General features: G+C 36.9%; 3 protein-coding genes across 3 annotated transcripts; 1 reads left to right on the top strand and 2 right to left on the bottom strand.

Annotated features, from left to right (window-relative positions):
- Nucleotides 1–5,631: 5,631 nt before the first annotated feature.
- LOC105339057 (eukaryotic translation initiation factor 2 subunit 1) lies at nt 5,632–10,572 on the bottom strand. Its single transcript, XM_066065249.1, has 9 exons — nt 10,506–10,572; nt 9,414–9,673; nt 8,955–9,034; nt 8,635–8,783; nt 8,185–8,291; nt 7,602–7,699; nt 6,822–6,965; nt 6,020–6,300; nt 5,632–5,942 (listed from the first exon to the last, which is right to left on the bottom strand). The coding sequence occupies exons 2-8, from the start codon at nt 9,649–9,651 to the stop codon at nt 6,133–6,135; spliced, it is 984 nt and encodes a 327-aa protein (XP_065921321.1). The 5' UTR covers nt 9,652–9,673; nt 10,506–10,572; the 3' UTR covers nt 5,632–5,942; nt 6,020–6,132.
- Nucleotides 10,573–10,760: 188 nt separating this feature from the next.
- LOC105339055 (centromere protein K) lies at nt 10,761–11,742 on the top strand. Its single transcript, XM_011444457.4, has one exon. The coding sequence runs from the start codon at nt 10,852–10,854 to the stop codon at nt 11,593–11,595; it is 744 nt and encodes a 247-aa protein (XP_011442759.3). The 5' UTR covers nt 10,761–10,851; the 3' UTR covers nt 11,596–11,742.
- A 402-nt stretch (nt 11,743–12,144) lies between these two features.
- On the bottom strand, nt 12,145–27,569 carry LOC105339054 (importin-13). The gene is made up of 28 exons (XM_066065246.1): nt 27,510–27,569; nt 27,074–27,190; nt 26,862–26,920; nt 26,525–26,633; nt 26,317–26,409; nt 26,177–26,230; nt 25,989–26,061; nt 25,064–25,280; nt 21,871–21,955; nt 21,598–21,723; nt 21,283–21,363; nt 19,733–19,871; nt 19,328–19,377; nt 18,957–19,052; nt 18,556–18,703; nt 18,061–18,251; nt 17,943–17,969; nt 17,538–17,672; nt 17,256–17,384; nt 17,025–17,105; nt 16,643–16,780; nt 15,949–16,045; nt 15,705–15,757; nt 15,496–15,568; nt 13,726–13,784; nt 13,342–13,431; nt 12,824–13,005; nt 12,145–12,492 (listed from the first exon to the last, which is right to left on the bottom strand). The coding sequence occupies exons 1-28, from the start codon at nt 27,543–27,545 to the stop codon at nt 12,387–12,389; spliced, it is 2,844 nt and encodes a 947-aa protein (XP_065921318.1). The 5' UTR covers nt 27,546–27,569; the 3' UTR covers nt 12,145–12,386.
- Between the last annotated feature and the right edge of the window lie 171 nt (nt 27,570–27,740).

The raw sequence follows: 27,740 nt of genomic DNA, 5'->3' as shown, positions 1-27,740 counted from the left end.
CTTGTATATATAGTGAAGATTCTAAATTGTAAAAACCGTGACCCTCGGACCAAAACTGGGGCCCCAGGCGGGGTTCAAAGTTTAACATAGAAATACATAGGAAAATGTTTAAAAAATCTTCTTCTCAAGAACCACTGCACCAGAAATGCCAATATTTACACAAAAGCTTGTATATATAGTGAAGATTCTAAATTGTAAAAACCGTGACCCTCGGACCAAAACTGGGGCCCCAGGCGGGGTTCAAAGTTTAACATAGAAATACATAGGAAAATGTTTAAAAAATCTTCTTCTCAAGAACCACTGCACCAGAAATGCCAATATTTACACAAAAGCTTGTATATATAGTGAAGATTCTAAATTATAAAAATTGTGACCCTCGGACCAAAACTGGGGCCCCAGGTGGGGTTCAAAGTGTAACATAGAAATACATAGGAAAATGTTTAAAAAATCTTCTTCTCAAGAACCACTGCACCAGAAATGCCAATATTTACACAAAAGCTTGTATATATAGTGAAGATTCTAAATTATAAAAATTGTGACCCTCGGACCAAAACTGGGGCCCCAGGTGGGGTTCAAAGTTTAACATAGAAATACATAGGAAAATGTTTAAAAAATCTTCTTCTCAAGAACCACTGCACCAGAAATGCCAATATTTACACAAAAGCTTGTATGTATAATGAAGATTCTAAATTGTGAAAATCCTGACCCTCAGACCAAAACTGGGGCCCCAGGCGGGGTTCAAAGTTTAACATAGAAATACATATGGAAAATGTTTAAAAAATCTTCTTCTCAAGAACAACTGCACCAGAAATGCACATATTTACACAAAAAACTTGTATATATAGTGAAGATTCTAAATTGTAAAAATCGTGACCCTCGGACCAAACCTGGGGCCCCAGGCGGGGTTCAAAGTTTAACATAGAAATACATAGGAAAATGTTTAAAAAATCTTCTTCTCAAGAACCACTGCACCAGAAATGCCAATATTTACACAAAAAACTTGTATATATAGTGAAGATTCTAAATTGTAAAAATCGTGACCCTCGGACCAAAACTGGGGCCCCAGGCGGGGTTCAAAGTTTAACATAGAAATACATAGGAAAATGTTTAAAAAATCTTCTTCTCAAGAACCACTGCACCAGAAATGCCAATATTTACACAAAAGCTTGTATGTATAATGAAGATTCTAAATTGTGAAAATCCTGACCCTCAGACCAAAACTGGGGCCCCAGGCGGGGTTCAAAGTTTAACATAGAACTACATATGGAAAATGTTTAAAAAATCTTCTTCTCAAGAACCACTGCACCAGAAATGCCAATATTTACACAAAAAACTTGTATATATAGTGAAGATTCTAAATTGTAAAAATCGTGACCCTCGGACCAAACCTGGGGCCCCAGGCGGGGTTCAAAGTTTAACATAGAAATACATAGGAAAATGTTTAAAAAATCTTCTTCTCAAGAACCACTGCACCAGAAATGCCAATATTTACACAAAAAACTTGTATATATAGTGAAGATTCTAAATTGTAAAAATCGTGACCCTCGGACCAAAACTGGGGCCCCAGGCGGGGTTCAAAGTTTAACATAGAAATACATAGGAAAATGTTTTAAAAATCTTCTTCTCAAGAACCACTGCACCAGAAATGCCAATATTTACACAAAAGCTTGTATATATAGTGAAGATTCTAAATTATAAAAATTGTGACCCTCGGACCAAAACTGGGGCCCCAGGTGGGGTTCAAAGTGTAACATAGAAATACATAGGAAAATGTTTAAAAAATCTTCTTCTCAAGAACCACTGCTCCAGAAATGCCAATATTTACACAAAAGCTTGTATGTATAATGAAGATTCTAAATTGTGAAAATCCTGACCCTCAGACCAAAACTGGGGCCCCAGGCGGGGTTCAAAGTTTAACATAGAACTACATATGAAAAATGTTTAAAAAATTTTTTCTCAAGAACCACTTCACCAAAAATGCCAATACATACACAAAAGGTTGTATATATAGTGAAGATTGTAAAAATCGTGACCCCCGAACAAAAATTGGGGCCCCAGTAGGGGTTTAAATTTTAACATATATAGGAAAATGTTTTAAAATCTTCTTCTCAAGAACTATAGTGCAACTGTTTTGGATATTACTATGCATACATGTACATCCTTAAATAATGTAGATTCAAAAAATTGTAACTCCCGGACAATTGATGGGCACCAAGAGGGGTTCAAAATTTAAACATTTTAAAAAACATGAAGGAAAAGTTTCAAAATTTTCTTCTCAAGAACTACAATGTTTTAGTTTGTGGAATTTCTATGCATGCATCCTTTGCTTATGTAGATTCCTAATTGGTAAAATCGTGACCCCAGACCAATACTGGGGCCCCAAGATGGGGTCAAAGTTTATTATAGAAATATAAAGGAACCATGTTAAAAAATCTTCTTCTCGAGAACTACAATGCTTTAATTTGTGAGATTACTATCATGCATACAACCTTGGATAATGAAGGTTCAACAGTTTTAAAATAGTGACCCTTGGACTAATACTAGGGACCCAAGATGGGTTTAAAGTTAAATGTAGAAGTACCGGTATATATGGAAAATGTTTTAAAATCTTCTTTTCGAGAACTACAATGCATCAATTTGTCAGATAACTACGTAAGCACCCTCAAATAGTGTAGATTCAATCTAATACTGGGGCCCCAAGAGGTGTTCAAAGTTTAAATTAGCATAGAAATATAGAGGGAAAATGTTGAAAAATCTTTTTCTAGGGAACTATAATGCTTCAGCTTGTGAGATAACTATGCAAGCATCCTTAAATAATGTAGATTCCAAATAATTAAAACTTTAGCACTGGACTAATACTGTGGCCCCAAGAGGGGTTCAAAGTTTAACATAGAAAGATATATTGAAAATGTTTTTAAAAAGTTTTTCTCGAGAACTATAATGCTACAGTTTGTGAGATTACTTTGCAAGGATCCTCAAATTGTGTAAACTCTAATGTAGTGGAACCAAGAGTTATCTTTCTTGATGTTCTGTATAGTCTGAGAGTTATTCCTCTTGAAGTGGAACTCTTCTCTTCTTTTTCAGGTTGTGTACGTACGGTCCCACCGCAGTGCTACACATTTTAATTCCTATGTTACTATTTATGTTGTTCAAGCCAACCATAAACCTCGGACCATAACTGGGTCCCCAGAAAGGGGTTCAATGTTTAAAATAGAAAAAGCATATGCTACGAAATGTAATGTTACAAGGAACTGCTGTTCAGGTGAGCGATGTGGCCCATGGGCCTCTTGTTGTAAAACTTGAAATAAATAGAACACATTTTACGATCTGTTGAGATGTGAGCTACACTTCATTAAAGTAAATGATATACACTAAAATATAACACAGAAGCGACATACAAGACTGTCTAGCCGATACTTATTTTAATGGGAAGCGACTCCATTTTGTATAAAATTCTAACATCCGGTGATGTTAATACATTCAATCGGCAATCCTCGGCTGATTCCGCTACGCTCCATAATGTCGAGTGCGCGAGACATCCGAGTAGTTCCGAGTGTAATACATTCGAGGTGTTTTTCCGAGCTTGCCGGAAAGGCCCGAGAAGTTGCGATTGGTTATTTATTTATAGTTGATAGTTTTTAAACTAAAATCAAACTTTTTATAAAATATTTACATCTTTTTTTAATGATTAATATCAATGAGTAGATTTATTCAAGCATTGTAAGGGGGCACACTGAACCGAAATCTCGACAAGCAAATATAAAAACAAATCCTTTTTCGTATACCTCCAAAATCCTAATCCCGGAGGGGAGGCTAAATATCTTAAAGTCAATTTGGTTAAAATGCATATAATTACTTTACCTGTCCTAAAAGTGAGGGGACAACTCCTCCAAAATTCAATTTTCTATATACACCCCCTCCCCCCGATACTACGTGCCTGCATATAAGCTACATTTAAGTTTTTCACAGTATTTGTTGTTTTTGTTTGGGGTTTTTTTGCACGGTGCTTTCCGGTGAATAGCCAAACAGTTGACTGAATCTTTAAATCTTTAATATAATTGAATAATTCTCATAAACCAATTGCTCCCTTTTGATCGCCATATGAAAACATAATAGCCGTTTTGAAAATATATATGAACCATTTGCTTGCAAATTTTTATCTACGAATGATTTTCTATGTGGGGGGGGGGTGTAGTTTCAAAAAAGAATCCTCTGGTAAAAGGACAACTTTGACGGGGGATAAAAATTCTGTTACTTTAAAGATCCCTTTGTCCTGAAAGGTATACAGAAAATTGTGTGCAATAACAACGTAATTAGGATCTTGTCAAAATCAGTGTTCCGTGCCAGGTAAAGGAGTGTACGAAGGAGTGTACGAAGTAGTTAGGTAAAGGAGTGTACGAAGTAGTTAGGTAAAGGAGTGTACAAAGTAGTCAGGTAAAGGAGTGTACGAAGTAGTCAGGTAAAGGAGTGTACGAAGTAGTCAGGTAAAGGAGTGTACGAAGTAGTCAGGTAAAGGAGTGTACGAAGTAGTCAGGTAAAGGAGTGTACGAAGTAGTCAGGTAAAGGAGTGTACGAAGTAGTCAGGTAAAGGAGTGCAAGAAGTAGTCAGGTAAAGGAGTGTACGAAGTAGTCCTCATCACAATTCATGGTTCGGAGTTTGCAGAGCTCTCTCCTACATACAGACGGTAGAGAGAAGTACCAAGGGAAACCGACATATGTCACCAGAGACCTTCACAAAACAACAGCACCAGAGACCTTCACAAAACAACAGCACCAGAGACCTTCACAAGACAACAGCACCAGAGACCTTCACAAAACAAAAGCAACAGAGACCTTCACAAGACAACAGCACCAGAGACCTTCACAAGACAACAGCACCAGAGACCTTCACAAGACAACAGCACCAGAGGTGTGTTCAACAGAGCGAGCGCTAGCCAAAATTCCCTATTCCTGCAACACAATTTTGGCGAGCACTCGCTTTGCTGAACAGGCCTCTGCTGTATATTGCAACGACCTGCAATCTTAACCTCATTTACCTGTCATATAAAAATGGTCCTACTTGTCTTTTTTGAATAAGTAACTCTACAGGCCGAGTCTGACCCTGATATTACAATTCATTACTAAGGTCCAGGTGGCCTTCTATGTTATTTGGATATTAACCTCATCCAGCAGTATAGCTCTGTGTATACAAATAGCAAATTTCAAACCTTAAATGTGTGGATTTTTTTCTTTACAGTAAAATAATGGTTTATGGAGAAAGAAATAATGTCACATTTAAGGTAGATCTCATGGTTAATTTGTCGACACCAAGACTCCTTAAAAATCTATATGTGCAATTTGCTAGTTTGAAGGTTTTGTAAACAATTGGCCTAGTTTATTCTAGGGAGACAATCAGGATCGTCAAAAAGCCCCCTCCCCCCAAAAAAAAATGAAAAGAAAGAAAAACAACATGAGAGGCAGAAAATGGATGGGATAGAAAAGAGGAATGCTGTTTTGAGGGTAAATTCTAAATTCAGGTTGTTTTAATGGTGACAATACCGGTGTCTTTTTTCAATGGTTTAATTTATTTGAATGGTGATTGGTGAAACAAGATAAATGTACAACAAAATATTACGGGAAAAAAAAAAGAAATTTTATGTGACAGATTTATATTATATTTCCAGACACTACAAAAAAAATGAACATGAGACTACATTCATAAAGTGACTGAAACCTTCACAAATTCAGCTTTCATTTGACAGCCCCACTCACTCTTACACAAGCTGTAAGCTTCACATGAGAACATTTTACTTCAAGGCAAATAAACAAAATTTTCTCATAAAATGGGATACAAATATTGGTTCTCACATCAGACATCAATATATTACGTAATTAAGTGAATATCAATTCAAATTCTTTAAACTTTCCATTAGAATTAATTTGCCAATTTTCACAGTTGTCACCTAGTTATATATTACGTAATTAAGTGAATATCAATTCAAATTCTTTAAACTTTCCATTAGATTTTCACAGTTGTCACCTAGTTATATAAATTAGCACTCTTTGAAGTGTTTGTTATAGAGTTCATGGTCTGTTGCCTGATTCTGTCCCCGTTTCCACTCCTAGATATAAGTTATATTTGGATCCTCCCCATCAATCTTCTCCCTCTTCTTCCTCCCCTGGCTCCTCTCCTTCTAACTCTCCCATCCCTTCCACGTCATCCTCTTCATCAGAGTCGCCAGCCACTTCCCGGTTTTCAGCCTCCAGCTGTTGTAACTGTTTTTCCAGCTCAATCTCATCAATATCTGATACCACACGTGGCTGTAAGCATAAAACAATTCTATCTTGTCAATATCTGATATGATATAGGGCAGTATAAGAAAACTTACTTACATCATAAATATTAACACTTTTATGAAATTTGAAATAGTATAGAATATTTAATTATTGATAAGTATATAAATCTACTGTAGTGCTTTATGACTCATATTTTTTTTTACCAAGATGTAAAAAGATATAGAGAATTAATGTACCTATTTGCCATATACATTGGGAAAATAATCCTTAATATTAGTCACAAAATTCTTGCCTAATTTTGGTTGATAGATGTGCATAGTTTTTTCCTTTATTAGACAATTCTGATCATTAAGCAGTTTTCTATAACCATACTTGACAACATGTATTTAGTTCCTGATTAGTACTACATGTAATACACTAGTTTTTGTTTATACTGAGACCTATATTGCACGTGTATATGCAAGTTACCCTTCTTTGCTGCTTTGACTTGTTAATTTACACACCATGGCATATAGCTCTAAACAACTCGTTGTAGTTGCTAGTACCTGTTTGTGTATGTTGAATATTCCTCCGGCCTCCTCTATCGTGAGCTTTATGCTGGCGATGGCTTTGTTGAGTGTGGCTAAGCCCTCAGTTCTCTCCAGGGTGGAGGTTGTCATCACATACAAGGGCGGGGCAATCAGATTTATCTGACAATGCAATACATTACTCATTTAAACACAAAAAAGCAACTTTTTCACTTCAACTGAATGAGCTTTATAGAATATATTCAATATAAATCAAAACCAATGGAGTGTGCAAAGTGAATTAAGCAAGGTTTGAGAGGATGACTTGCTATTTGTATTCAAATCTAAAACTGTAATGTCCCTTTCATACAATGTAACTCTAAATTAAGTTTCCTTTTGTACCCAGTTCACTGTCCTAACTTTCCCTTTTTATGTTCTTATTTTGGCCCTTTGTATAAATAAGTTTGTTGTTGGAAGAATCAGACTCAAGTCTTATTAAATGTACAAAGCAAATTGCAAAAATTCAAACAATAAATATGGCAATTTTGAATTTGGATATACAGTTGAACTTCAATATCTAAAACACTGATATCTCTAATACAATGGACATGTCAAAGTGATTTGTAAGTCCCAGCTACTTATTTTGTTTAAGTATTTTACTCTCGATATCTCGAATACTCGGATATATCAAAGTTTTTAAACAGACCCATCTAGTTCGAGATAACGAAGTTTGACTGTATATATCAATAACATTGATGCAAGAATGGTATCCTAAATTCATCCTCTGCTCAAGTTTTGTGAGCATTTTCCATAGCCTACCTTGATTGGCATGGACTCTGTAGACAGCTCCAGACCTTTCTTCAGAGCTCGCTTGACAGCATCTACTCCTTCATAATTTGTACAGGCAACCTCAATATCTACAATAAACATTTAAAGTAAACCATTGTACAGAGTGTAACCTTTATTATACATTATACATTGTATCTACCATTAATTTCAATAATCTTTGAATTGTATAGTAGTAGATATATCCAAATCTGATTAAAATCAGAACAGTGGGTCTCTAATTAATGGTATGTCATTACATGTGTGATAAACCAAGAGCAATGAGGATCTGAGTTTGATAAGATTAACATTGATCTGCACATTGTATTATGTGTCATTCACTGCTTTAATCTTCACATTGTTTTTGATATTCACATTGTGTTATGCTATAATTATTACTTTGTAAGTCATGTAGACAGCAAACTGTACACAGCATTATTTTTTGTTTTTCACCCTGTTTTTAATTCACCCTGATAAGTTTGTAATTAAGAAGCAATTACATTACAGTATATGTATTTCATTTCATTACATTACAGTACATGAAATTCATTTCAATTCACATGGTAATCCACGGTACCTGCTCTGATTTTGACTGCTTGAGGGGTAAGCCTTCTTTTGATGTTCTGCAGTAAAACACTCTTTGTTTCTTCATCAATGTCCAGTTCATCCAAAATTTCAGGATTCCTACATCACATATATGATATATACAAGTATATTGGTTAGTAAATAGAGTTATTCATTCGTGCATTCATTCTTTCTCTCTCTCTTTTTAAATACATAAAAATTGAGAGAAATACCAGTTTCGTTTGCTTAGTACAGTATGTAAAAAAATTAATATGCACTCTTTTTATAGAGCAATTATGCAATATACCGGTATATAGGATCTTGCATCATGAGATCAATGTTCAAACTCTTTTCTTTTTATGTAGTTAGAGAACTTTAATCTTTGTATAGCATGTATTTCATCAACAAATAAGAAACAGCCATCAATCTGAATTGAATAATAGCATTGTTTGCATTGTCTTACGTTACAGCATGTTTGAAGGCTTCATAGGAGGCCCCGGGTTTTTTGTATTTGTCGTCAAAGAACCAGGCTGTTTTTGTGTACAACTCTTCCATCTGTTCATCGCTGTGGAACTTCATCAATTCTCCAACATGGCGTAGTATACTGTTAACCTGAGAAAAATCATGTGTTCCTTCAAAACTGGGTTTCAAATGATTTAGAGAATGTATTCAATCAGTTTCTAATTAAAGAAGTGTACATGTTCTTGATAGCAGCTTCAGTCATAATTCATAGTACATTTTACAACTTAAAAATAACAAACGTATTATTTTTATAAAACTTACTGCTTTTGCTTTAGCGAATTTTTCTTCACATTTGGTGACCTCCTCTGGTGAGACTCTTCTTTTTGAAAGATCAATGTATCCTACAAAATAGCAGAAATCAGTCATTAGTGTATCCCTTCAGAGAAAAATTATAGAAATATTTCATCCCAACTTTTATCTATGACATCAAATAGTGTCATCTAAAACAAAATATTTAATACACATGACCAAACACAACCTGCTGGCTTTCATACATGACAAACAGAAAGCATTTACAATATTTATCTATATCACAAGTAAATTAAGAGTAAAAACTGACATAAAAGGCTAGAAAAATCACATGTGTAACAGTGATGAAATTATTTCCCCACTTTTCACAAACTCTTGCCAAATTTTACAAAATCTAACAGTCCCCGCCCCAGTAAAAAAATGTAAGTGGTTTTAAGTTGACAAGTTCCTTGAAAATAATCAGTAGCCCACCTTTGTCTTTGTCCACTCTTATGACAACAACACATTCATTCCTGCCGATACGGATGAGTTTGTTGATAGAACGGATACGTCTTCTGGACAATTCAGATAGGAGAATCATGCCCTCAATGTTGTTGTACTCCAGTAGATGTACGTAGGCTCCCATCTCAGCAATGGAGCGAACATTGACCATAACAACATCCTCTACTTCTGGATACTTGTTCTTGTAAAATCTACACGTCAACACCATTGTGCTGGCTGTCACAGTCTCTCTGCGATAAAAGAATGTAATAGCAATGACACTGAACAGAAATGAGCAGACTAACTAATAAATGAGCAATCGGAACACACGATAGATCAGTACTATAAAATTTTATATGTTTCAACAAGATGGTAAATGCATAATGCTATCAAAAGTTTTAAAACAGGAGCATTCTAAGGCATGCAAAAATTGCTTGCATGTTGTAAAAGCAGATACACAATTTGCCTAAATGTACAAGTATATGTTGTATATACAACAGAAAAGGTAAAAATGATAAGTTTTTATTACTTTAATTCTATACTTCTATGCACATCTCTGCTTAAACTAAGAGAAGAATGCCAATTTGACAGATTTTTCCTCAAAAGAGATATGTAAATGATGTCTCTGTCTATTCTAAGTATGCTATGTGGAAATTAATCTGATGCAAATAAATGCACATAGAGCTTACTGTGGGGTGTCTTCAGATAACAGTATAACCATTTCCTGAATTAAAGTTCATTACACATTCAATTAATAGCTCGAATTTCCTCTGCAAGTTTAACAATCTTTGTGTTTTTTGTTCGGCTCATAAGCCTCCAAAAGAGAACAGGAGGTATCACAAGCATAGTATACATATATACTGCTTGAAAAGGGGACAGAATATACCCAACAGACAGTAGCAAGATTAGAACAGCTGTGGTTCACGTGGACACACCGGTATTCTGACTTATTTAGCCATTTATTTTGTTATATTTACGTTCTTGGCGTTAATCACACTTTATTGGATAAGTTACTATTCAAGAAAATATCATGATAATTTCCTTACCCACTAAATTATGTATTTTCTGACAATTTTTACTTACTTTTTAAGGAACAAATTCTGAACTGATGCAAGTTTAAATTTGTTAACTCATTCATACATTGTTTCGGGTAATGAATGTAAAGTGTACGTTGTTTTTTTTTCTTTTTACAGCTACATATTATATACATATTTTATTTAGTAATTAAGTTTTAAATTGATTGGAGTAATTTTAGTTTATCATTGATAATGACAGAAAAAAAGATCTTTTAAGAACAAATTAACTTACATTTGGAAATTTATGATCGGGATCGGAGTACCGGTTAGAAAGCGGGGTTTTCAGAATTTTAACACATCTGAAATCCGCGCATATTTTAGGTCTTGATATTTTAGAAGTCATTTGTGGAGACATGGAAAATGCTACGGTTTCGGATTTGTACCGAGTGCTTGAGAAAGTTGTAGACCACTTTAACTCCCTAGATAAACCAAGCGTGTGTAGTAAAGATGGAAACAATCTTATAGAACAGACTCGACTGCAATATCTTACAGCTGTAACATCCTCTGATGCCAGTCCAAACACAGTGCCTAGTGAACGAGTGAATATCGGCAGTTTAATCACTGAGTACGAGAAGAGCATAGAAGAATTGCAACTCACCCTATCTGCCCTCCGTTCTCAAAGAAGAGTTTTGGCAGCAGATATTTCCAGAGAGAGGGATGTGAAAGAACAACTGGGCAGAGTTCAGTCTGCTCTTTCCAGCAAACTTCAAGAACAGAGCACAAGGAAAGAGTCGCCCAACAGCTACAAGGTGGAAATTGAAAATCGTATAAAAAACGCTAAAAAGGAAGGGAAAGGATTGCGAAACAGTCTTGGAACGTTCATCAATAAACATTTTCCTTTACCAACAGAGGAAGCTGTGAGTGAAGCACGGAAAAGGCTGAGGAGTTCAGAGAGGAGGTCTACAGAAAACCTATCGTCCCTGAAATCGATTCTTGAAGATTTGGTGAACAAATGCATGGAAGATCCAAACGATCCATATATTGATGTTGACGACAGCATCTGGACTCCATATGTGGAACTCTTGTTGAGATGTCAAATTGTAACTAGACATCCAGACAATAACAAACAGATCAAGTTGATTCCCTTTCACTTATGATTAATTTTCTGTATTAAGACATCTATTTTTTATATCCTGATATATTATGTTTAACAAGATGTATTTACAGCTTGGAACTGGTGTAGTTCATGTCATTAAAAAGCATACATGTTTCAAATTAATATAGAATAAAACTGAAGGCCCATAAAATTCAGTGCATTTAATTGTTGTGCTTTTACAAAAATGAAGATTGTCCATTGGTTGGCATAGTTGGACATTATCTCACAAAAAGACATTTTGAATACAGTGTGTGTCGACAGTATCTGGTAGCAGTCAAGGTCATACTAGTGCATACTATGAGAAACATAGCAGTGTACGAAACAAATTTTCCATACAATACTTGGCTAGTGCCCTTTGAGGTGTTAGTATAACACTTTGAAAGAACATCTGTCTGTTGATTTTTACTGTAGGTCAAACTCTGGTAGGTTAAATATCTGAAAACTGTCAACCAACTTCTATTTGCAGCAACTTTATTTTGTGATTAAACGGATATACACTAGTTTGCAATGACTAATTTTTACAACCGAGGTTGATTATCTGGAAAATAATATACCAGAGACTTTTGTAGATTGTTTTGTGGAGAAATCAAGTCTAACTCCTGATATTCTACAAAGTGAGGTTCACACACACATATTTTACATCTATGTATAAAAAACAATTTTTTTTTTCTAAAAATTTTAATGGGAGCAAATAAAGACTTCAATATAGGCATATCACAGAAGCAGAGCATTAACTCAGTGTTGGATGGAGTTGCACACAAAATGAGAGAATATAGTTCACTCTCCAAAACATCATGGAAACCCTGTATTTGCTGCATATTCAGTTCCAAACATCCCTCGACACTTCAATGAAAACTCCTTAGACACTTCCCGGATTTTTCTTTTGTTGATCTTCTCCCTGATGAAATAATAATGATTGATAGTAGAAATTTCATAGAAGAAAGAGACAATAAAATTTTCAAACAAGATTTTTCATTCATTTACATTTATAATACTGGTACAAATACCATGAGTATTCAAGTTACATGTACATGTACACTAGCCATGTAAACCAAAACTGAAAAGGTTAATTTCTCCTAACAAATGCACACCATCTTCCCATGTTAAGGGTTTCTGTCATGTAGTGGATCAGAATCCTAGACTTGAGGAAAATGATGCACATGGATGATAAAACACAGATTAAAGTTAGACAGCATTAGGAAGAGACAAGAAAAGAGAGAGGCACAGACCTGAGAACTGCTTTGATGAAAATATCCTTGTCTGCCTTTGTGACCTTTGGGGAGGGGTAGCCTTCCTGTTTCAGGAGTTGGTTCATCCACAAAGGCATGTTCTCTGGGTAGTGTTTGTTCAGCATAAGGAAAATGTCTGACAAGTTCTCGACCAATCCTCTGGCAGATTCTCCGCCTACTGCCTGCAAATTCAGGAATAAGGTCAACATTTATTGAATATATTAAGGAATTTGTCAATATTTATTTGATATACTATTAAGTCAATTCAAAATGATCAGGGTAATACAAAGATCACCAAGTTGTTGTAACCATTTCCAAAAAAAAAGAAATTACATGTACCATCAATAATATCAACTCAATGATCAAACTGGAGTCAAAACTGTGTGTGATTTTCTCAGAGGAATTTGCTCTGACTACAATCATAGACATATTTTTGCTTTCTTTAGTTTTAGAAAAGTAGAATCTTGATTTTGTATTGAGTGAAATAGCATTGATAAGTGTTTGTCAGGGATTCTTACTCTCAGTATTTTGTCCAACAGAAGACTGCCTTCTTCCTGAACCAGAGCTTTTATCACCGGAGTAGTCTCCCCAGCCGACAAGAACTCTCCCTGTTGTCAGAGAAATAAATAAGTGTGGAAAATAATAGACATCGCTAGGAAATGCATCATCATTTAACTCCATGCTTGACAGAATCTATTTACTCCAATGTAAAGTCAATTTAATAATTTTTGGATTTATTTGTAGTTAATTTGAAATTATTAATATCTATATAAATGCTGAAAACATGGGTTAAACATGACATCCCCAGTGATTCTTAATCAAACAGAATGAAATTCTGGGAGATTTACAGAATGGAATCCTGGGAGATTTACAGAATGGAATCCTGGGAGATTTATACTGACCAGAAAGGAGCAGGTAGCTTTCACGGTCTGATGCTCAGGAAGGGACAATGCTTGTAGAGCTGGAACAATAAAGAAAAACTTAGCTACACTAGCTATGGCATGGAGATTCTTTAAAGACATGAAAGACACCCTATCTGTCCGTTTCAGCTTGCACCATATAAGATGAAAATACAGGTCTATGTCTCGGTTTCACATCTTTTCGCCGAATATAATTCTACATTTACCTGAATTTCACACCATTACTTTACACTAGATAAACACCTGGATGTAACATTATTGCACTATAAATATACAAGAGTTTCATACTGTTGCACTAGATCTAACGGTATACCAAGTACAATGATGTGATATACAAGGATATCACATTATTACTCAAGATCTATACCTGGAAGTCACATCATTACACTAGATCTACTCCTGGAAGTCACATCTTATACTAGATTTAACCTAGATTTCACATTATTACACTAAATCTATACCCAAGTGTCACACCATTACTATAAATCTATACCCAAGTGTCACATCGTTACACTAGATCCATATCCAAGTGTCACATCATTACATTAGATCTATACCTGGATGTCACATCAATACACTAGAACTACTTCTAAATGTCACATTGTTACACTAGATCCATACTAGAGTGTCACATCTATACCTGGATGCCACATCATTAAACTTGATCTACACCTGGATGTCACATCATTACAATAGATTAACATCTGAATGTCACACCATCACTCTAGATCTACACCTAGATGTCACAGCATTATTCTAGATCTACACCTGAATGTCACATTGTTACACTAGATATACACCTGAATATCACATTGTTACACTAGATCTACACCTAGATGTCACATTGTTACACTAGATTTACACCTGAATGTCACATTGTTACACTAGATCTACACCTGGGTGTCACATTGTTACACTATACCCATACCTGGATGTCACATTGTTACCTATACCCATACCTGGATGTCACATTGTAACCTATACCCATACCTGGATGTCAAATTATTACTAAAGATCTACACCTGGATGTCACATTGTTACACTAGATCTACACCTGAATATCACATTGTTACACTAGATCTACACCTGGATGTCACATTGTTACACTAGATCTACAACTGGATGTCACATTGTTACACTAGATCTACACCTGTATGTCACATTGTTACACTAGATCTAAACCTGAATATCACATTGTTACACTAGATCTACACCTGGATGTCACATTGTTACACTAGATCTACACCTGGATGTCACATTGTTACACTAGATCTACACCTGGATGTCACATTGTTACACTATACCCATACCTGGATGTCACATCATTACTCAAGATCTATACCTGGATGTCACATCACTACACTAGATAAATACATCGGTTCTCTAGATTTATACCTAGACGTCATATCACTACACTACTGGTAGATATATACCTGAATATCACATCATTAATCGAGATCTATACCTGGATGTCACATCACTACTATAGTTTATACCTGAACCTGAATATAACATCATTACACTAGATCTATACCTGAGTGTCACATAATTAAACTACCGGTAAATATATATACCTGGGCGTATATTCTTAGATCTATACCTGAATTTCACATCATTACTTTAAATCTTATCTTTGATTAAACTAAATATATACCTACATGTAAGAGTTACATTATTACACTTGATCTATATCTGAATGTCAAATCATTACACTTAATCTATACTTTGGCATCAAATTATTATATTAGATACCTGAGTGGAAGAGACTTTTCATCTGTACTACACACTGCTCTGTGGTCAGGATGGCTTTGCTTTTCTTCAGAACCTTCAATTGGAAATACCAAGATAACAGTATTGTAATTAGGTGAAAAACAAGTACCGGTACTGCCGACATATCTGGATTTTTTATACTTTGATATTTGATTCTTAATGTAAAAATACCAAGAGCAATTATGACTCACTTGTGATAGGAGATTCATGAAAGCTTCAATCACATCAGTGTAATTCTGGGGGCCTGCAATGTAAATGGACAAAACATTTGATTGTGTGTACTTCACAACAACAGTCAAACCTTGTTATTTCATACTTTGTGGGACCAAGGAAAAAAAATTGAGATATCCAAGGATTTAAGATATTGAGGTAAAAATATATACATAATGAACACTGTGCAATGTATGAGCTTGGCAAAATGATAAAGTTACTTACCCTTTGTGAAGAGTTCCAGGGTTATAGTGGACAGACTTCCTAAGAGAGTGACCACCACTGGGCTCAGCTGGGAGTCCTCGTGGTGCATGATGATTAACTACAAGTAAAACAAATACCTGGTGTTGATAACGTCAGAATGTAAATGATGTTTTATTGAAAAACAATGAAAAGAAATCTACCTATTAATAAAAGAGCAGTTTATAGACACAAAGGCTATAAATTTTGAATTGTGGTTTACCTGTTTTATTGTGGTTTACCTGTTTTATTGTGGTTTACCTGTTTAATTGTGGTTTACCTGTTTAATTGTGGTTTACCTGTTTTATTGTGGTTTACCAATTTTATTGTGGTTTACCTGTTTTATTGTGGTTTACCTGTTTTATTGTGGTTTACCTGTTTAATTGTGGTTTACCTGTTTTATTGTGGTTTACCCGTTTTATTGTGGTTTACCTGTTTAATTGTGGTTTACCTGTTTAATTGTGGTTTACCTGTTTTATTGTGGTTTACCTGTTTTATTGTGGTTTACCTGTTTTATTGTGGTTTACCTGTTTTATTGTGGTTTACCTGTTTTATTGTGGTTTACCTGTTTTACTGTGGTTTACCTGTTTTATTGTGTATTACCTGTTTTATTGTGGTTTACCTGTTTTATTGTGGTTTACCTGTTTTATTGTGGTTTACCAGTTTTATTATGGTTTACCTGTTTTGACAAATCTAAGATGGCTGGACTAGGATTCACTTGATACATCTGTACCAACATCTCCGCAACATCCTTGGACAACAAACCAAAGTCGTCTAACAAGGTTTTCAGAGCATGCTTAAACATGGCGCAGATTCCCTGAAAATACAGGTCAAGAATATAAAGTTAAAACCTGTAGCTCTAAGTAAGATTCCATAGGTCCATTATTTGTAAATATCATAATCATTTGTATGATCATAATTCTAAACAACACAATGTTGTTTATCAATCTTTGGTGATTATTCCACACTTAAATTAATTACTGTGAGAATAATTTTTTTCACTTTGAAAATCATTACAAAACATGATAAATGAAAATATATAGTGTTCTTTGGTGTCTGACCTCTATCACTCCAGGGTCTGTGATCCAATTGGCCAGGAGGCCCTGTATGATGGGAGCTAACTGCTGTAGGAGCACAGCCACCTGGAAACAGAGGGGTTAAAGCTCTACTGAACTAAACAAACTAACCATTCCATGAAATCTACCATTGCATACCACTGAGCACATATTTATAAGGAGTCAGAGTCAGAATCTGTTGGTGGTGACTGAAATTAGAGCACAAGACTTCCTTACTGGTTTTGGTTCGGTTGATCTCGGTTTGACCTTGACATCTTCTTTGTCTCGTTCTGTGTCCAGTGAAGAAAATAAAGAACCGAGTATGGACAACCTGGACAGGATAGCAGCTTTCACAGGGGTGGAGGGCTGAAATCAGGGTCAGAGCAGAGCATTTAGGCAAGTTTCAATCAGGATATAAATGAGTTATAATCTAAAAGTTTACATATTTCCAAATTTTGAAAAATTTTAACAATTATTTCCATTATTTTCCTTTCTCATACTATATCCAAATAGACTGACCTCTTGAGTGATGAGATTCTGAAGTTCTTGGAGTAATGGTGAGAGTAGGGAGGTCAGATACTGCATGATATCGTCGTACTTCATCACAGAGAGCACCTGTCCCACTGAGTGCATCAGTCGCATGCTGTCCCGGGTCTATCAAACAAAGCACATCACACAAGTTACCACATAGTACCAAACAAAGTACTGGTACAAGTACCGGTACTACAATGTACTACATGTACCAAAAAGTTACTGCCTGGACGTAATGTCTCGATCTACTTGGTAGTAGTATTCACGAAAATCTCATCTACCAGGTACATGTATTTTAAATTGAATGGCATTTCATTTTGTTAGCTCTATTGAAATTATAAAAAAATAAAAGAACTACATCATGCATTAAAGTTTTGAAGGAAAAAATAGTACCTTTAGAAGTCCACTTTGGAAGGCATGCTGAAAAAGAAAAAAATACCACTTTGTCAATCATAATTTTCTTCATTATTAAACTTGGCAAACTCATTTAAATATAACCGATGTATTATACCTGACAGGCCCCCAGGATCTGGGGGGCGTGGGGTTGTATGTGGTCCAGGTTCTCTCCGGTGACGTCTTTAAGTGACATGGTGGCCGACTCGGCTATTTCCGAGTTCTGTAGACCCTGGAGACCCTGTAGAATGAGGGGGATCACACAGTTGAGGTAGCCGGGGTGGCAGTTTATCCATTCACTGTACGACCCTGTGGATACAGACACAGTACATGTACTTAGGATAATCTCAACCATGCTATCAACTCCCTTTCCAAGTCAAACTCATGGCGTCTTAATTGTTGGAATAGCTGAAGTACTTTTATAGTGATTTACACAGATAACATCAAACACAAAAATTTGTTAATGTAACGGGTATATTCATACAAGTACATGTATTTAACAGCAATGATATTAATAAAGATATATAGAAGAAATATTACTAAAATTGCTATAATATTGACTTCCTTTGATCCTGTCCACAATACAAAAACATGGTTAACGCCAAGAATTTACCTATCATTTTGAGAGCTGCTGAGATGTACTTGACATTGTTGTAGGGGAGCTTTGGGAGCACACTGAGCATGCTCGGAATGTGAACTTCCTCCTCCAAGTCCACATTTTCAGCGACAGAAGTAAACAGGAAAAAGACTGCCTCTATTAACTAAAATCAAATCAAACAGGTGCAAAGCAATTCTTTTATTTCAATTCACAAAGAGATTTTGACTAAATCATCAACATGTGCTTAGGTTAATCTATAAAACACTTTAGAGAAGTTGTACTTATCTACAAAGTATTTTCACTTTATAAATCTAGTATTGATACATTTACTTTATAAATCTGGTATAAATATATTCACTTCATAAATCAAGTCCTAGGTCTAGCGGTGGTTAAATATTCTTGTCTGTAAAGCCTACCTGCCATTGTGTTTCCTTTGGATTTTCAGCACCGCTGTTGAGTGTATTGCACATGAAGCCCAGCAAGGGTTCCCTTAAGATGCTGTAGGAGTACATCTACACGTACAGAAGAGCAGAGTGAAATCATAGCTTACAGGGAACAGAGGGTCATTTTATACTTACAGTACCACATATCATTTTGAAGGTAATTTGTAAAAACAGATTTTTGTTAATGAATTACAGACAGGCTTGAAACTTTTATTGGTGGAAACTTTAAAACATCATGGATTAAAATGCTGTTTAAGCTGACATTCCATATAAGAGAATTGGGTCACTAGTGGTACATATAAATACATTCCAATCTTCATCCAATTAAAATGAGAGAATCATACCATTGTGTCACCAATGTCTTGTCTGTAACAACGAAATTCTTCTTTATCATCTGTCAAAAATCAATTGATAATCACGTTTTATAGAAAGACCACTCAATGTTCAGCATATACAGAACATTGACAAAAATATTGTGAAAAGTTGAAAACAAAAATCTTCAAGTCTTACTTTTAAAAAAAGTAAAAAATTCATCATAGTGTGAATGTTGCATAGTGACATTCAATCAAATGCATTGATTAATGATGGAATACAAAGTCATTCATTAGCTCTTCCAAAGTAAAGTAACCATGTTGTTTTGAATATACATATTGGGGTTGTGACACACCTATATCAGAAATACACAGAACAATGGAATAACTTTTACTTCCTCTAGTACCAGTGTTTCTATGTTTAGACCTGACCCTGACCTTTAGTCCATGAGTTGTACTCTTCTTCCTCTGGGTACTGGACTTTGATCAGAAGGGTCTGGATGAGGGACAAAAATATTGGACAAAACATCTGGTGCAGGACTTTAGAGCGCTCCACAGGGGGGTCCTGTATACCATCCTATAATCAGAGAATCACAATACTGGTAAATCATAATCAGGGCAGTTCAGTATACCATCCTATAATCAGATAATCACAATACCGGTGAATCATAATCAGGGCGGTTCAGTATACCATCCTATAATCAGATAATCACAATACCGGTGAATCATAATCAGGTCAGTTCAGTATACCATCCTATAATCAGAGAATCATAATACTGGTGAATCATAATCAGGGCAGTTCAGTATAGCATCCTATAATCAGAGAAGTTCAGTATACCATCCTATAATCAGAGAATCACAATATCTGTAAACCATAATCAGGGCAGCTCAGTATACCATCCTATAATCAGAGAAGTTCAGTATACCATCCTATAATCAGAGAATCATAATACCGGTAAATCATAATCAGGGCAGTTCAGTAAACCATCCTATAATCAGAGAATTATAATACTGGTAAACCATAATCAGGGCAGTTCAGTATACCATCCTATAATCAGAAAATCATTATACTGGTGAATCATAATCAGGGCAGTTCAGTATACCATCCTATAATCAGAGAATCACAATATCTGTAAACCATAATCAGGGCAGTTCAGTATACAAATGTACCATCCTATAATTAGAGAATCACAATACTGGTAAATCATAATCAGGGCAGTTCAGTATACCATCCTATAATCAGAGAATCACAATACCAGTTAACCATAATCAGGGCAGTTCAGTATACCATCCTATAATCAGAGAATCACAATACACTGTACTGGTAAATCATAATCAGGGCAGTTCAGTATACCATCCTATAATCAGAGAAATACAATATTGGTTAATCATAACCAGAGCGGTTCAGTATACCATCCTATAATCAGAGAATCACAATACACTGTACTGGTAAATCAAACTCAGGGCAGGTCAGTATACCATCCTATAATCAGAGAATTGCAATACTGGTTAATCATAATCAGGACAGTTCAGTATACCATCCTATAATCAGAGAATCACAATGCTGGTAAATCATAACCAGGGCAGTTCAGTATACCATCCTATAATCAGAGAATTGCAATACTGGTTAATCATAATCAGGACAGTTCAGTATACCATCCTATAATCAGAGAATCACAATACTGGTAAATCATAATCAGGGCAGTTCAGTTTACCATCCTATAATCAGAGAATTGCAATACTGGTAAATCATAATCAGGGCAGTTCAGTTTACCATCCTATAATCATAATACCGGTAAATCATAACCAGGGCAGTTCTGTATACCATCCTATAATCAGAGAATCGCAATACTGGTAAATCATAACCAGGGCAGTTCAGTATACCATCCCATAATCAGAGAATCACAATACTGGTAAATCATAATCAGGGCAGTTCAGTATACCATCCTATAATCAGAAAATCATAATCTGGGAAGTACTGTACTTACTTGAAGAAGATACCAAAACGTAAAAAACATGTTGCTAAAATTCTCATCCACAGGGAAATGGCCAGGAATGGATGTGCAAGTCTGTATACAGAAAAAAAACCCGGATTCAAACAGTGACACGAGTGTAATGCTTACACATCAAGACGGATTTGATAAGATAGAGATAAAATTGAAAATAATTCATAACTCCACTTCTTAACTTTGTATTTGGGAGACGATTTATAGAGGCTTTGTACTTTTACCCAATCCATTCAAGTTCTAAAAAAAGAGTATGTTTAAATCACATATATTCGGTTTACACTTGTACTAACTGACCAGGACTAGGTTGATGAAGTTGATGGTTGTCTCCCTTACTTCTGGGTCGACGGCCCACTGCAGTAAAAGAGTGACATTGTTCTCCGCAAAAGAGATGATGATTTGTCCTACCCTCTGACAAACATCCTGCATTGTATACAAATAGGAACCTCATCAAAGTCATGCTGAAACTTCTTCCTTTGTACTTTATACAATCATCTTTACATGCATGGGTTATCATAATTACAAGTATGTAATATGCATTTTTTCTTCATTACAAGAGCATGTGAATACCATATCTAGAGAATCTCTGGCTTTCATGAAAGAATCCTGCAATCCTAGAGCACATGGCAGGTACTTCTTCATGGTGTTGTGATATCTAAAATTCATTAAAAAAGAAATATAAGAGGCAATTTTTATCCACCATCTCAATCAAAGTGCCATAACCATTATGGTATGAGTTACTTTTAAAAACTACAGAAAAAGAAGCTAAAATTGATGTAAGCAAAATCATAGATCAATTTCAGATTGCAGATCTGCCCTGACATCAGAAAATCTGAGCGAGTACCTTACATTGCTGGGTGAGAACCTTACATTGCTGGGTGAGAACCTTACATTGCTGGGTGAGTACCTTTCATTGCTGGGTGAGTACCTTTCATTGCTGGGTGAGTACCTTTCATTGCTGGGTGAGTACCTTTCATTGCTGGGTGAGTACCTTACATTGCTGGGTGAGTACCTTTCATTGCTGGGTAAGTACCTTTCATTGCTGGGTGAGTACCTTTCATTGCTGGGTGGGTACCTTACATTGCTGGGTGAGTTCCTTTCATTGCTGGGTGAGTACCTTACATTGCTGGGCGAGTACCTTTCATTGCTGGGTGGGTACCTTACATTGCTGGGCGAGTACCTTTCATTGCTGGGTGGGTACCTTACATTGCTGGGCGAGTACCTTTCATTGCTGGGTGGGTACCTTTCATTGCTGGGTGGGTACCTTTCATTGCAGGGTGGGTACCTTTCATTGCTGGGTGGGTACCTTTCATTGCTGGGTGAGTACCTTACATTGCTGGGCGAGTACCTTTCATTGCTGGGTGGGTACCTTACATTGCTGGGTGAGTACTTTACATTGCTGGGTGGGTACCTTACATTGCTGGGCGAGTACCTTTCATTGCTGGGTGGGTACCTTACATTGCTGGGTGAATACCTTTCATTGCTGGGTGGGTACCTTTCATTGCAGGGTGGGTACCTTTCATTGCTGGGTGGGTACCTTTCATTGCTGGGTGAGTACCTTTCATTGCTGGATGGGTACCTTTCATTGCTGGGTGAGTACCTTTCATTGCTGGGTGAGTACCTTACATTGCTGGGTGAGTACCTTTCATTGCTGGATGGGTACCTTACATTGCTGGGTGAGTACTTTACATTGCTGGGTGGGTACCTTACAATGCTGGGTGAGTACCTTTCATTGCTGGGTGAGTACCTTTCATTGCTGGATGGGTACCTTTCATTGCTGGGTGAGTACCTTACATTGCTGGGTGAGTACCTTTCATTGCTGGGTAAGTACCTTTCATTGCTGGGTGAGTACCTTTTATTGCTGGGTGGGTACCTTACATTGCTGGGTGAGTACCTTTCATTGCTGGGTGAGTACCTTACATTGCTGGGCGAGTACCTTTCATTGCTGGGTGGGTACCTTACATTGCTGGGCGAGTACCTTTCATTGCTGGGTGGGTACCTTACATTGCTGGGCGAGTACCTTTCATTGCTGGGTGGGTACCTTTCATTGCTGGGTGGGTACCTTTCATTGCAGGGTGGGTACCTTTCATTGCTGGGTGGGTACCTTTCATTGCTGGGTGAGTACCTTACATTGCTGGGCGAGTACCTTTCATTGCTGGGTGGGTACCTTACATTGCTGGGTGAGTACTTTACATTGCTGGGTGGGTACCTTACATTGCTGGGTGGGTACCTTTCATTGCTGGGTGGGTACCTTTCATTGCTGGGTGAGTACCTTTCATTGCTGGATGGGTACCTTACATTGCTGGGTGAGTACTTTACATTGCTGGGTGGGTACCTTTCATTGCTGGGTGAGTACCTTTCATTGCTGGATGGGTACCTTTCATTGCTGGGTGAGTACCTTTCATTGCTGGGTGGGTACCTTACATTGCTGGGTGAGTACCTTTCATTGCTGGATGGGTACCTTTCATTGCTGGGTGAGTACCTTTCATTGCTGGGTGGGTACCTTACATTGCTGGGTGAGTACTTTACATTGCTGGGTGAGTACCTTACATTGCTGGGTGGGTACCTTACATTGCTGGGTGGGTACCTTACATTGCTGGGTGAATACCTTTCATTGCTGGGTGGGTACCTTTCATTGCAGGGTGGGTACCTTTCATTGCTGGGTGGGTACCTTTCATTGCTGGGTGAGTACCTTTCATTGCTGGATGGGTACCTTTCATTGCTGGGTGAGTACCTTTCATTGCTGGGTGAGTACCTTACATTGCTGGGTGAGTACCTTTCATTGCTGGATGGGTACCTTACATTGCTGGGTGAGTACTTTACATTGCTGGGTGGGTACCTTACAATGCTGGGTGAGTACCTTTCATTGCTGGGTGGGTACCTTACATTGCTGGGTGAATACCTTTCATTGCTGGGTGGGTACCTTTCATTGCAGGGTGAGTACCTTTCATTGCTGGGTGGGTACCTTTCATTGCTGGGTGAGTACCTTTCATTGCTGGGTGAGTACCTTTCATTGCTGGGTGAGTACCTTTCATTGCTGGGTGAGTACCTTACATTGCTGGGTGAGTACCTTTCATTGCTGGATGGGTACCTTTCATTGCTGGGTGGGTACCTTTCATTGCTGGGTGAGTACCTTTCATTGCTGGGTGAGTACCTTACATTGCTGGGCAAGTACCTTTCATTGCTGGGTGGGTACCTTACATTGCTGGGTGAGTACATTTCATTGCTGGGTGGGTACCTTTCATTGCTGGGTGGGTACCTTACATTGCTGGGCGAGTACCTTTCATTGCTGGGTGAGTACCTTTCATTGCTGGGTGAGTAATTTTCATTGCTGGGTGGGTACCTTACATTGCTGGACGAGAACCTTTCATTGCTGGGTGGGTACCTTTCATTGCTGGGTGAGTACCTTTCATTGCTGGGTGAGTACTTTTAATTGCTTAGTGAGTACTTTACATTGCTGGGTGAGTACTTTACATTGCTGGGTGAGTACCTTTCATTGCTGGGTGAGTAATTTTCATTGCTGGGTGGGTACCTTACATTGCTGGGCGAGAACCTTTCATTGCTGGGTGGGTACCTTTCATTGCTGGGTGAGTACCTTTCATTGCTGGGTGAGTACTTTTAATTGCTTGGTGAGTACTTTTAATTGCTGGGTGAGTACCTTTCATTGCTGGGTGAGTACCTTTCATTGCTGGGTGGGTACCTTTCATTGCTGGGTGAGTACCTTTCATTGCTGGGTGAGTACTTTTAATTGCTGGGTGGGTACCTTTCATTGCTGGGATGGGAGAAAACGTTGACCAGGGTCTCCACAGCCGTGTCAAACAGGTCCTGGTTCTGGAGACACTGGAAGGTCAGTAGGATGATGTCCTCCGCCTCGGAAAACACCGAGCCCAGGTCCAACCAGCTAGAGAAGCACTGCAGGGCCGCTCGCTTTACGTCTGTCGGGGCTCCAGGCAGCAACAGGCTACGCAACAGTGGCAACACTGCAACAAGTTTACACAGGTATACATGATAACATTAACAGAAATATACATCTTATTACAGTAAAACTCAGTAATAGCTAAGTTCTAGAGACCGATGGATTTACTTAGCTATATCCGTAATTCGTTATATCCGTATTATGAATTTGTGATAATATCTATAGTGAATTCACTCTATTGATGTTTTCTTTCACCAGACTATAATTTTTGCTAATCGAGGCTTAAAATAAAAATACATTACTTTGATACCTTAATAATCAGATTGCGAATTTAAAAAATTCATATAAAAATAAATTCATTCAAATTATTATGTGAAATGCCAAATGGTAGTGCGAACTTTTTAATTTGTAAAAAAAATCGTTATCAAAGGGTTAAATTTGGTTAATTATTCAGCTCAACAGGACTCAAAATCAGTTTGCTATATCTGTAAATTCGTTATATCCGAATTCGTTATAACCGTTAAATTTTGAAAAGATTTGATAAGAATTTTACCGGGGACTTAAAAAAATTTATATATACCGGAGAATTCGCTATACCCTTGTAGGTACTAAACGAGTTTTACTGTAAATGTAAAATCAAAAGAAGAATATCTTACAGATTTAAAATAGCAATTATCACAATGTTTATACATAGTAACATGGTGAAGTAATACATGTAGATGCAGTGTCAGAGGTAGATGGAAATGGAATAAAGTCAACTAGCATCAATTACCATGTGAAAGACTTTTGTTGAGTTCCCCATTCAGAACAAGTCTTCTGCTTTGACTCAAGTTGGCACTGAAATACTAATTGAAGATAAAGACTTTATTTAACATCAGAATCATAACACATCATTGATAACTCAATCAAACAACAAGGTCATGTTTACAAACAGATCAACAGACAAACAGACAGACAGACCTCTTCAGGAAGAACACGCAGAATCTCCAGTAACACCTGGCATCGCTGCTCCTCCTACAATTAAACCAGGACACCTATCAAAACTCAGCTCCTTTAAAACACAGAGTCTAAAGAGAGATAAAAATACTGGCAATACCCACTGTGACAGTCTGTAGCGATTGAAATGTGGAGATGAGTTGAGGAACAGGGTCCGGCCAGTCCTCAGGGGTCATGTGTAAAATCAGGGCTGCCAGCTGTAGGAATAGAAGAAGAGTTGACTATGGAACAGGACTAAGATATTTATTATGTGTGTAGTGAATTCCCTTTGTAGCAGATGCTGGTGTCTATACTATGTACATGTACACTCACTGAGACACAGAGTCGGGTGGTGATGATTTTGTCTCCGCTGCACAGCTCCATGATTTTCTGCAGTAATCTGGTTCGCAGATTGTCATACTGATCATGAGGCACCTCAGACCTGACATAAGAGAACATTCATTAAACCCCCAAAAACACATCAGCATGCCAAAGAGTTTAAAATACTTAAACTTCGTCACTTAGTCTAGCAGCTTAAAAACTTTTATTTGGTGAATAAAGAGATGATTTCAGAGTCAACTTCCTCAAAACAGATTCAACACTGAAGAAGATAGTTGAATTCCATTTACAATTTTAATATCAACTTAGACATTTAACAAAAGAACTTTACCAGTATCTTGAAATTTTTGCATAAAGAGTATTGGCTCCATAGAATCGCACCTCCACAGTCTAAAATACAAATGAAAATGATGATTGATGGCAGTTAAAATAGAGAGTATTTAAAATGAATGCATTGTATGTAGATCAATTCCATTTAAGAATAGAGGGACTTAAAATATCAAACTTTATGACATAATCATGTGACAAAGGATGAGGTCACACCTTTTGAGGTGAGAGAAGGTCCCAGCAGAATCCCCAGGCCTGGGGGGAGATCTGGGTGAGGGTAAGCCACTGCTCGATCTGTTGCTGCTGTCCGCCCGAATAAAACTGGTTTACAGCCTGTGTCAATATAGAGAGTACCAGTGCAGCCTTGTTAATACATATATAGTAAGATTAAGATGGATTTATCAAAGGAATTTGGCAACAATTTAATTGCTCAGTTTCTTTACTTTACATATACAAGTGAGGTAGTCGGGGCTATAAGGACCATGGGTATTGGCCTGGGTAGCTCAGTAAGAGAGCTCCTGGCTATAGAATTGCATGCATGGGGTCTCACATTCTACAACAGGTCCAATATCAGCCATTTCCTCTTTTCCTTCTACCCAAGTAATGAGGCATAATTGAATTTTATTTTTAATTAGCCTGAATGAATCATTACCTGTTCAATACATGAGGCTGACAATTCAGACGTCATTTCATCACTTTTCAGCAAGCAATATCTACAAGCATCCAGGCAATCAAGTCACAATAATAGTACATTGGTATCCACATGATCATGCACATATCACGCAATATCCTAATAAAATTAAGCAACTTACAGATTATTCGACCAAGACATAGACCCCACTCTAAACTTTGATGATGATTATGAAGAACATAATATCTATTT

This window comes from Magallana gigas, chromosome 7 (genome assembly GCF_963853765.1).
Source record: "Magallana gigas chromosome 7, xbMagGiga1.1, whole genome shotgun sequence".
Classification (NCBI taxonomy): Eukaryota; Metazoa; Mollusca; class Bivalvia; order Ostreida; family Ostreidae; genus Magallana; species Magallana gigas.
This window is presented reverse-complemented; position numbering and strand designations above follow the sequence as displayed.